Here is a 12,500-nt window from a genome sequence, read left to right on the forward strand (position 1 = left end):
GATGGATGAAGTGATGGAGGGTGGATGAAGTGATGGAGGGTGGATGAAGTGATGTGATGGAGGATGGATGAAGTGATGGAGGATGGATGAAGTGATGGAGGATGGATGAAGGACTGGATGGAGGATGAAGTGATGAAGGATGGATGGAGTGATGGAGGATGAAGTGATGGAGGATGGATGAAGTGATGGAGGATGGATGAAGTGATGGAGGATGGATGGAGGATGAAGTGATGGAGGATGGATGAAGTGATGGAGGATGGATGAAGTGATGGAGGATGGATGAAGTGATGAAGGATGGATGGAGGATGAAGTGATGGAGGATAAAGTGATGGAGGATGGATGAAGTGATGGAGGATGGATGAAGTGATGGAGGATGAAGTGATGGAGGATGGATGAAGTGATGGAGGATGGATGAAGGACTGGATGGAGGATGAAGTGATGAAGGATGGATGAAGTGATGAAGGATGGATGAAGTGATGGAGGATGAAGTGATGGAGGGTGGATGAAGTGATGGAGGATGGATGAAGTGATGGAGGGTGGATGAAGTGATGGAGGGTGGATGAAGTGATGGAGGATGGATGAAGTGATGTGATGGAGGATGGATGAAGTGATGGAGGATGGATGAAGTGATGGAGGATGAAGTGATGAAGGATGGATGGAGGATGAAGTGATGGAGGATGGATGAAGTGATGGAGGATGGACGGAGGATGAAGTGATGGAGGATGGATGAAGTGATGGAGGATGAAGTGATGAAGGATGGATGGAGGATGAAGTGATGGAGGATGGATGAAGTGATGGAGGATGGACGGAGGATGAAGTGATGGAGGATGGATGAAGTGATGGAGGATGGATGAAGTGATGGAGGATGGATGAAGTGATGGAGGATGGATGAAGGACTGGATGGAGGATAAAGTGATGGAGGATGGATGGAGGATGAAGTGATGGAGGATGGATGAAGTGATGGAGGATGGATGGAGGATGAAGTGATGGAGGATGGATGAAGTGATGAAGGATGGATGAAGTGATGGAGGATGGATGAAGTGATGGAGGATGGATGAAGTGATGAAGGATGGATGGAGGATGAAGTGATGGAGGATAAAGTGATGGAGGATGGATGAAGTGATGGAGGATGAAGTGATGGAGGATGGATGAAGTGATGGAGGATGGATGAAGTGATGGAGGATGGATGAAGTGATGGAGGATGGATGAAGTGATGGAGGGTGGATGAAGTGATGGAGGATGGATGAAGTGATGGAGGATGGATGAAGTGATGGAGGGTGGATGAAGTGATGGAGGATGGATGAAGTGATGGAGGGTGGATGAAGTGATGGAGGGTGGATGAAGTGATGGAGGATGGATGAAGTGATGTGATGGAGGATGGATGAAGTGATGGAGGATGGATGAAGTGATGGAGGATGAAGTGATGAAGGATGGATGGAGGATGAAGTGATGGAGGATGGATGAAGTGATGGAGGATGGACGGAGGATGAAGTGATGGAGGATGGATGAAGTGATGGAGGATGAAGTGATGAAGGATGGATGGAGGATGAAGTGATGGAGGATGGATGAAGTGATGGAGGATGGACGGAGGATGAAGTGATGGAGGATGGATGAAGTGATGGAGGATGGATGAAGTGATGGAGGATGGATGAAGTGATGGAGGATGGATGAAGGACTGGATGGAGGATAAAGTGATGGAGGATGGATGGAGGATGAAGTGATGGAGGATGGATGAAGTGATGGAGGATGGATGGAGGATGAAGTGATGGAGGATGGATGAAGTGATGAAGGATGGATGAAGTGATGGAGGATGGATGAAGTGATGGAGGATGGATGAAGTGATGAAGGATGGATGGAGGATGAAGTGATGGAGGATAAAGTGATGGAGGATGGATGAAGTGATGGAGGATGAAGTGATGGAGGATGGATGAAGTGATGGAGGATGGATGAAGTGATGGAGGATGGATGAAGTGATGGAGGATGGATGAAGTGATGGAGGGTGGATGAAGTGATGGAGGATGGATGAAGTGATGGAGGATGGATGAAGTGATGGAGGGTGGATGAAGTGATGGAGGATGGATGAAGTGATGTGATGGAGGATGGATGAAGTGATGGAGGATGGATGAAGTGATGGAGGATGGATGAAGTGATGGAGGATGAAGTGATGGATGGAGGATGAAGTGATGGAGGACCAGCCAGCTCACCTTCAGACGAGTCCAGAACCTTCACCTTCTTCTGAGACGCCATCAAGGAGTCGAGCAGCGGGAACCAGAGGGTCTGAGGGGGAACAAGAGAGGGTCACACACACACACACCACACACACACACACCACACACCACCACACACACACACACCACCACACACCACACACACACACACACACACACCACACACACACACACACCACACACCACCACACACACACACACCACCACACACCACACACACACACACACACACACCACACACCACACACACACACACACACACACACACACCACACAACACACACACACACACACACACCACACACACACACACACACACACACACACACACACACACACACACACACACACACACACACACACACCACACACCACACACACACACACACACACACACACACACCACACACACACACACACACACACACACACACACACACCTCTCTCTGCTGCTGGCTGAGGTTCTGACAGTTTCGGTGAGAGAAGCTGAGGATGGAACCGAGCGAGTCTTTGACTTTTGTCAGTGTTGATTCCCTGCCCTCCTCCTCCTCCTCCTCCTCCTCCTCCTCTTCCTCCTCTTCCTCCTCCTCCATGCCTCCTCCTCCACTCTCAGCAGTCAGGAGGTGCAGCCTTTCCTTGAGTATCTGGAGCAAAGTGAAGAGTCTGGATGTAAGCCGGAGGAGACAGGAGTGTCTCCTGCTGCTCGCTGTGGGTGAAGGTGCTTCACCTGCAGCAGGACGTAGAAGGCCCCCTGGACGTCTCCTTTCTGCTCCAGCAGGAAGGCCGTGGCGTCCTTACAGCCGTACTTCTCCGTCACCTACAAACCAGACCTGTTAGAAAGGCTCAGCCGGGATTCAGGTCATCTTCTGACACGGAGCAAAACAGCAGGATTCAGACTGGCAGACAGACAGAACCTCCAACCAGTGTCTATATAACGGACCCGGTGTCAGATTCCTCAGCAGGCCACCAGGTGGCACTGCAGCTCCCTGCCCTAACCCTGTCTGTCAGAACAGACCCCTCCAGGTCCAGAGAGCTGCCACGACACGCCCTTTGAGTTTTTAGTGACAGTAATACTGGCAGTGATCCCAGTAATCCCAGTAGTAATAGTAATAGTACTAACAGACGTACCAGGACGGCCCGCTCCAGCCTGTAGTGCTGCGAGCTGCGCAGGAAGCCCAGGAGCTGCTGAGGAGCAAAGCGACACAGAAGCTCCAGCAGAAGCTCGTGGAGCTCCAGAAGCAGCAGCTGCTCCGAGTGACCACCTTCTCTGGAGACAGCAACAGGGAGAGAAACACGGCAGGAGTGAGAGGATGAAAGAGTGAGACAGTAGAGTGAGACGGCAGAGTGAGATGGTAGAGTGAGAGAGGAGTGAGACAGCAGAGTGAGATGGTAGTGTGAGAGAGGAGTGAGACGGTAGAGTGAGACAGTAGAGTGAGAGAGGAGTGAGACGGCAGAGTGAAATGGTAGTGTGAGAGAGGAGTGTGACAGTAGAGCGAGAGAGGAGTGCGACAGTAGAGTGAGATTGTAGTGTGATAGAGGAGTGAGACAGTAGAGTGAGACGGTAGAGTGAGATTGTAGTGTGATAGAGGAGTGAGACAGTAGAGTGAGACACAGTGAGATTGTAGCGTGAGAGAGGAGTGAGATAAAGTGAGACGGTAGAGTGAGATGGTAGCATGAGAGAGGAGTGAGACAGAGTGAGATTGTGGCGTGAGAGAGGAGTGAGACAAAGTGAGAGAGGAGTGAGACAGCAGAGTGAGAGAGGAGTGAGACAGAGTGAGACGTAGAGTGAGATTATAGTGTGTGAGAGGAGTGAGACAGAGTGAGATGGTAGAGTGAGAGGGGAGTGAGACCGTAGAGTGAGATGGTAGTGTGAGAGAGGAGTGAGACAGAGTGAGATGTAGCGTGAGACAGAGTGAGACGGTAGAGCTAGATTGTAGTGTGATAGAGGAGTGAGACAGCAGAGTGAGACAGTAGAGTGAGAGAGGAGTGAGACAGTAGAGCGAGAGATGAGTGCGACGGTAGCGTGAGAGAGGAGTGAGACAGCAGAGTGAGATGGTAGCGTGAGAGAGGAGTGAGACAGAGTGAGACGGTAGAGTGAGATTGTATCGTGAGAGAGGAGTGAGACAAAGTGAGAAAGGAGTGTGACAGCAGAGTGAGATGGTACCGTGAGAGAGGAGTGAGACAGAGTGAGCTGGTAGAGTGAGATTGTAGCGTGAGAGAGGAGTGAGACAAAGTGAAATAGGAGTGAGACATCCGAGTGAGATGGTGGCGTGAGAGAGGAGTGAGACAGAGTGAGAGGGTAGAGTGAGATTATAGTGTGTGTGAGAGGAGTGAGACAGAGTGAGATGGTAGAGTGAGGGGGAGTGAGACCGTAGAGTGAGATGTAGTGTGAGACAGAGTGAGACGGTAGAGTGAGATTGTAGCGTGAGAGAGGAGTGGGACGGTAGAGTGAGCGGGGAGTGAGACAGCAGAGTGAGACAGAGTGAGACGGTAGAGTGAGATTGTAGTGTGAGAGAGGAGTGAGACAGAGTGAGATGGTAGATTGAGAGAGGAGTGAGACCGTAGAGTGAGATGGTAGCGTGAGAGAGGAGTGAGAAAGAGTGAGACAGAGTGAGACGGTAGAGTGAGATTGTAGTGTGATAGAGGAGTGAGACAGTAGAGTGAGATTGTAGTGTGATAGAGGAGTGAGACAGTAGAGTGAGACACAGTGAGATTGTAGCGTGAGAGAGGAGTGAGATAAAGTGAGACGGTAGAGTGAGACAGCAGAGTGAGATGGTAGCGTGAGAGAGGAGTGAGACAGAGTCAGACGTAGAGTGAGATTATAGTGTGTGAGAGGAGTGAGACAGAGTGAGATGGTAGAGTGAGGGGGAGTGAGACCGTAGAGTGAGATGTAGTGTGAGACAGTAGAGTGAGACAGTATAGTGAGAGAGGAGTGAGACGGCAGAGTGAAATGGTAGTGTGAGAGAGGAGTGAGACAGTAGAGCGAGAGAGGAGTGCGACGGTAGCATGAGAGAGGAGTGAGACAGCAGAGTGAGATGGTAGCGTGAGAGAGGAGTGAGACGGTAGAGTGAGATTGTAGCGTGAGAGAGGAGTGAGACAGAGTGAGCTGGTAGAGTGAGATTGTAGCGTGAGAGAGGAGTGAGACAAAGTGAGAGAGGAGTGAGACAGCCGAGTGAGATGGTGGCATGAGAGAGGAGTGAGACAGAGTGAGCTGGTAGAGTGAGATTGTAGCGTGAGAGAGGAGTGAGACAAAGTGAGAGAGGAGTGAGACAGCCGAGTGAGATGGTGGCATGAGAGAGGAGTGAGAGGGTAGAGTGAGATTGTAGCGTGTGAGAGGAGTGAGACAGAGTGAGATGGTAGCGTGAGAGAGGAGTGAGACAGTAGAGTGAGACAGCAGAGTGAGATGGTAGAGTGAGACCGTAGAGCGAGAGAGGAGTGAGACAGTAGAGTTAGATGGTAGCATGAGAGGGGAGTGAGACAGAGTGAGACGGTAGTGTGAGATGGTAGCGTGAGATGGTAGAGGGAGAGAGGAGTGAGACAGCAGAGTGAGATGGTAGCATGAGAGAGGAGTGAGACAGAGTGAGACGGTAGTGTGAGATGGTAGCGTGAGATGGTAGAGTGAGAGAGGAGTGAGATGGTCGCGTGAGAGAGGAGTGAGACGGTAGAGTGAGATTGTAGCGTGAGAGAGGAGTGAGATGGTAGAGTGAGAGACGAGTGAGACTGTAGAGTGAGACAGCAGAGTGAGATGGTAGCATGAGATAGGAGTGAGACAGAGTGAGACGGTAAAGTGAGATTGTAGCGTGATAGAGGAGTGAGACAGTAGAGTGAGATGGTAGCGTTAGACAGAGTGAGACGGTAGAGTGAGATTGTAGCGTAAGAGAGGAGTGAGAGAGTGAGATGGTAGAGTGAGAGAGGAGTGAGAGAGTAGAGAGAGACAGCAGAGTGAGATGGTAGCGTGAGACAGAGTGAGACGGTAGAGTGAGATTGTAGCGTAAGAGAGGAGTGAGACAGTAGAGATTGATATGGTAGAGTGAGACAGTAGAGCAAGAGAGGAGTGAGACAGTAGAGTGAGATGGTAGCATGAGAGAGGAGTGAGACAGAGTGAGACGGTAGAGTGAGATGGTAGAGTGAGATGGTAGAGTGAGCTGGTATAGTGAGAGGGGAGTGATACAGCAGAGTGAGATGGTAGCGCGAGAGTGGAGTGAGACAGTAGAGTGAGACAGTGGAGTGAGATTGTAGTGTGAGAGAGGAGTGAGACAGCAGAGTGAGATAGTAGCGTGAGAGGAGTGAGGTGGTAGAGTGAGATTGTAGCGTGAGATAGGAGTGAGACAGAGTGAGATGGTAGAGTGAGAGAGGAGTGAGACCGTATAGTTAGATAGCAGAGTGAGATAGTGGAGTGAGAGAGGAGTGAGACAGCAGCGTGAGATGGTAGTGTGAGAGAGGAGTGAGACAGCAGAGTGAGAGGGTAGAGTGAAAGAGCAGTGAGACAGTAGAGTGAGAGAGCAGTGGGGCAGTACAGTGAGAGTAGTGAGACAGTAAAGTGAGACAGCAAAGTCAGACAGCAGTGAGACAGTAGAGTGAGAGAGTAGAGTGATATGGCAGAGTGAGAGAGCAGTAGAATAAGACAGCAGAGTGAGATGGCAGAGTGAGATGGCAGTGGGGCAGTAGAGTGAGACAGCAGAGTGAGACGGTAGAGTGAGACAGTAGAGTGAGAGAGCAGTGAGACAGTAGAGTGAGATAGTAGTGAGACAGTAGAGTGAGACAGTAGAGTGAGACAGCAGAGTGAGACAGTAGAGTGAGACAGTAGAGTGAGAGACCAGTGAGACAGTAGAGTGAGATAGAGTGAGAGAGCAGTGAGACAGTAGAGTGAGACGGCAGAGTGAGACGTGCTGCAGGGTTACCGAGGCTCCAGGAGGCAGCTGAGGAACTGGAACAGAAGCTCATCGTCCTACAAAGAGAGAAACGATCCTGATTAAAGAAATCCCGGCGAGTTGCGAGACCCTCAGTGTGTCTGTCCAGCGTACATGAAGCTCTGAGACGATCTGCTGAACCTCTTCTGTAAAATGAAACACCACCAGGTCGGCCGACTTGCTGGGGTCAAGGGTCACCAGCTCCTGTGAACACATGGAGAACAGTTGATGCAGCAGGAGGTTTAACATTTTACACTCCTAAGGTTCACATGAATATATCTGTGAAACAGGATCAATATATTTCACCTCAGTTCACCTACGTGGGCCCACCAAGCACAAAGTCCGACATGGGGGGCCGGTTGAGAGGTACCCACTAGATAGAGTTGGGCTTGCCTCCACGCACAGCGCTGACCTGGAACCAGACTCTTTGATAAGAAATGGTGTCTTTCCTACTCAGACGTAGCACGGGGTGGGGGGGGGTCCTCCAGAAGTGGAAGGAAGACTTTGAGGGTCTCCTGGAGACAGGGCCTGGGGCCTCTGGTGTGGCCTCATCCATTTCTCTGGTGGTCACCAGGGTAATGAAAGAACTCCCCGTGGCTCCAGGAGTGGATGAGATGAGGCTGGAACTGCTGAAGACCTGGATATTATGGTTCTGTCCTGGTTGACACACCTCTACAGTATCACATGGACCTCAGGTACAGTGCCTTCGGACTGGAAGACCAGGGTGGTGGTCCACATTTTCAAAAAGGGGGACCAGAGAGAGCGAGCCTATTATCAGGGTATCACACTTCTCAACCTCCCTGGGAAAGTCTGAATCAAAGTAATTGTACTTTATTAATCCCCTTGGGGAAATTCCTTAATCTGTGTTGACCATCCTTTTTCTCGGGGGTGGCGCTGCGGCCTCGTCACGGCCCGCCCACCCGGGGGCTGGTGGAAGGTGAAGGACCTTGGTCCTGGACCCACAGTGCTGACCTGTCCAGAGTGGAGAGGGAACCTGCACACTCCCCATCCCAAGGTCGCCTCTCTTACCTCCAGGCCACCAGGGCTCCGCGGTGAGGGTCCGGGAGAGGAGTTTCAGATTCAGGAGGAACTATACGGATTATTCTCACAGATTATCACGGGGACATGGGAGTTTGACAATCCAGGCTACATGTGTTTTGTACTATGAAGCAGGAAGAACATACCCAGGACTTCTCTGGTTCCTGGTAAAGCGTCTTAGGCAGCAGAATGTCTGGGTAAGTTAAACACGAAGCAAGTTAACGACTCGGTAATCCAACCCAGAGTTTTCCCTTCGGGATCAGTGTGCATGCACGTGAAAAGGGGCGGAGCTTGCAGCATCCCTCGATTACTTTAACGGAACTACGCCGGCTCAGACAAGAACACTGACTGGAGACGGTTCTAAAAGAACGGGTGGAGAGAACGCCCAGTGGACATGGAGATAAAGCTCGGAGACCCCGAAGACAGAACGGCGTGGCGAGAAAGGTCTGTTGCTTTTCTCCTCCACCAGGAGGCAGAGTTAGAGGCCACCGACCTGGAACCACGGTCCAGAAGAAAGAATATCCCAGAGCGCTCGGAGGAACACCACACCGCTGGATTTCTGCACAAAGTTCCAGACGACATGGACATTGGTAGTGAAAGAGCGCACGACCCCTGGTGGCCAAACCGAGACACAACACCACACTGCCACGGGCCATTACTGTTCGCTTCTGGGACGACCAGGTGGAGGACTACATCATTCAGAAAGCACGGACACAAAAGACCACATAGAGGGAACGGGTTATCTACTTTACCCGGGACGACACGACGGAGGTGCAGAGGAAGAGGAAACAAGTCTGTTACAAAATAAAAGCGCTAAAGGAGAAGAACGGAAACGCACGGTCTCATTATGCTGCCCGGCTCAAGGTGTCCCTGGACTCTGGGACTCAAACCTTTGCTACACTACAGGACGCTGGGCCTCTGTTGAAAGAGATGAGGTGACGGAGGTGATGATGGAGGGCAGCTGGACCCCAGGGACAGCACGCAGGGAGAGGAGGAAGTCCCCGTGCATGACAGAGGAGGACATGCACGCCTTTTTCAAGTGATCCCCGTTACTAGTAGTTGTTGTACACGGTAAAGGGGCAAAGTACGGACGATACAAACAGTTAAGGTTCTAAAACAATCAGCCAAACACCAGATTATCTGCCGGACTTAAAGGGAGAAACAATAGTGAGTGGAGTAAAGATGTAAAACGTGGAGCTTCCTGGTGAGGCGGACCAGTGCTCCCAGCACGGTCGGCTAACAAACCGATGTGACGACGTGATGACGTGAGGACATGACGATGTGACGATGTGAGGACGTCATGATGTGACGACGTGACGTGAGGACGTGACGATGTGAGGACGTCATGATGTGACGACGTGACGTGAGGACGTGACGATGTGAGGACGTCACGATGTGACGACGTGATGATGTGACGACGTGATGACGTGATGATGTGACGACGTGAGGACGTGACGATGTGAGGACGTGAGGACGTGATGACGTGACGACGTGAGGACGTGACGTGAGGACGTGACGATGTGAGGACGTCACGATGTTATGACGTGACGTGAGGACGTGACGATGTGAGGACGTCACGACGTGAGGACGTGACGATGTGACGACGTGACGACGTGAGGATGTGACGACGTGAGGACGTGACGATGTGACGTGAGGACGTGACGATGTGAGGACGTGACGATGTGAGGACGTGACGATGTGAGGACGTGACAGTGTGAGGACGTGACGATGTGAGGACGTGATGATGTGACGACGTGACGATGTGAGGACGTGAGGATGTGACGACGTGATGATATGAGGACGTGAGGACGTGATGATGTGACGACGTGCGGCGTGAGGACGTGAGGACGTGATGATATGAGGACGTGAGAACGTCATGATGTGACGACGTGAGGACGTCATGATGTGACGAGGTGAGGACGTGAATACGTGAGGACGTCATGATGTGAGGATGTGACGACGTGACGACGTGAGGACGTCATGATGTGAGGATGTGACGACGTGAGGACGTCATGATGTGACGACGTGAGGACGTCATGATGTGATGACGTGAGGACGTGATGATATGAGGACGTGTGGCGTGAGGACGTGACGACGTGAGGACGTGATGATATGAGGACGTGAGAACGTCATGATGTGACGACGTGAGGACGTCATGATGTGACGAGGTGAGGACGTGACGACGTGAGGACGTCATGATGTGAGGATGTGACGACGTGAGGACGTCATGATGTGAGGATGTGACGACGTGAGGACGTCATGATGTGACGACGTGAGGACGTCATGATGTGATGACGTGAGGACGTCATGATGTGAGGATGTGACGACGTGAGGACGTCATGATGTGACGACGTGACGACGTGACGATGTGACGACGTGATGATGTGACGACGTGAGGACGTCATGATGTGAGGATGTGACGACGTGAGGACGTCATGATGTGACGACGTGACGATGTGACGACGTGAGGACGTGATGATGTGAGGACGTTAGGACGTCATGATGTGACGACGTGAGGACGTCATGATGTGATGACGTGAGGACGTCATGATGTGAGGATGTGACGACGTGAGGACGTCATGATGTGACGACGTGACGATGTGACGACGTGAGGACGTGATGATGTGAGGACGTTAGGACGTGATGATGTGACGACGTGAGGACGTGATGATGTGATGACGTGAGGACGTCATGATGTGATGACGTGAGGACGTCATGATGTGATGACGTGAGGACGTCATGATGTGAGGATGTGACGACGTGAGGACGTCATGATGTGACGACGTGAGGACGTCATGATGTGACGACGTGACGATGTGACGACGTGAGGACGTGATGATGTGACGACGTGAGGACGTGATGATGTGACGACGTGAGGACGTGATGATGTGACGAGGTGAGGACGTGATGATGTGAGGACGTTAGGACGTGATGATGTGACGAGGTGAGGACGTCATGATGTGACGATGTGAGGACGTGATGATGTGACGAGGTGAGGACGTCATGATGTGACGACGTGAGGACGTGATGATGTGAGGACGTCATGATGTGACGACGTGAGGACGTGATGATGTGAGGACGTGATGATGTGACGACGTGAGGACGTGATGATGTGAGGACGTGATGATGTGACGACGTGAGGACGTGAGAACGTCATGATGTGACGAGGTGAGGACGTGATGATGTGAGGACGTGAGAACGTCATGATGTGACGAGGTGAGGACGTCATGATGTGACGACGTGAGGACGTGATGATGTGAGGACGTGATGATGTGACGACGTGAGGACGTGATGATGTGACGACGTGAGGACGTGATGATGTGAGGACGTGAGGACGTCATAATGTGACGACGTGATGATGTCACACCCGTACGCTCGCGGCCCCGAGGCGATCTCGCTCTGAGTCAAAGCGTAGAACACGTAGTACCTGATAGAATCACCATTAATACTTTAATACTTTGAAGACCCGCCGACATCCTGATATTTAGCAAAATAAAAGAGCTGGAATAAAGAATGCAGCTCTTCTTTCTTCCAAAGGGGGAGGCGGCTTAAATGTAGCAAACCTCAGAAGGTATTACTCGACTCAGGACGAGTATTTAGAGGAGAATCGCTGCCCGAAGCTCCGTTCAGGAGAACTTCCCTTTGTGACAGAACGTCAGGAACTTCAGATCAGGAATGAATCCACGGGGGAAAGGTTGAACACATGGTCAAGAGGACGACAGGACGAAGGAGGACTGTCTCGCTCATTCTGCAGAGCGACTAGAACCGCAGGAACTCCAGATTCTGTACGTTCCACTACGGATACAGGTCACAGCAGCTGGACAGGGACAGGACTGCTGCACGGAGAACCATAGGTTCCAGGGACGGGACTGCTGCACGGAGAACCAGAGGTTCCAGGGACAGGACTGCTGCACGGAGAACCATAGGTTCCAGGGACGGGACTGCTGCACGGAGAACCAGAGGTTCCAGGGACGGGACTACTGCACGGAGAACCAGAGGTTCCAGGGACGGGACTGCTCCACGGAGAACCAGAAGTTCCAGGGACGGGACTGCTGCACGGAGAACCAGAGGTTCCAGGGACGGGGACGGGACTGCTGCACGGAGAACCAGAGGTTCCAGGGACGGGACTGCTGCACAGAGAACCAGAGGTTCCAGGACCAAACATGAAACCCTTTGAAGGACTCAGGAAGGAGAGTTCTACAAACTAAAGAGTTCTCTCCAGAACCATAAGGACTGGGACAGCTTCAGCAGAGAACCATCAGAAACAGAGAACGTTCTCATGTCATTTAAAGAAAAAGAGGAGAAGAAAGGTCATGTCATGATT

General features: G+C 51.6%; 1 protein-coding gene across 1 annotated transcript in view; it reads right to left on the reverse strand.

Moving 5' to 3' along the window:
- The window catches only part of vps8 (VPS8 subunit of CORVET complex), an 89,585-nt gene that overhangs the window by 13,128 nt on the left and 63,957 nt on the right, over nt 1-12,500 (reverse strand). The window contains exons 34-39 of the mRNA XM_080493911.1: nt 7,253-7,342; nt 7,130-7,176; nt 3,357-3,495; nt 2,956-3,045; nt 2,669-2,872; nt 2,205-2,277 (exon numbers count right to left, since the gene is read on the reverse strand). Coding sequence (XP_080350037.1) covers nt 2,205-2,277; nt 2,669-2,872; nt 2,956-3,045; nt 3,357-3,495; nt 7,130-7,176; nt 7,253-7,342 — 643 coding nt within the window. The remainder of the gene's footprint in view (nt 1-2,204; nt 2,278-2,668; nt 2,873-2,955; nt 3,046-3,356; nt 3,496-7,129; nt 7,177-7,252; nt 7,343-12,500) is intronic.

Source organism: Lipophrys pholis (genome assembly GCF_963383615.2).
Source record: "Lipophrys pholis genome assembly, contig: SCAFFOLD_28, whole genome shotgun sequence".
Taxonomy (NCBI): domain Eukaryota; kingdom Metazoa; phylum Chordata; class Actinopteri; order Blenniiformes; family Blenniidae; genus Lipophrys; species Lipophrys pholis.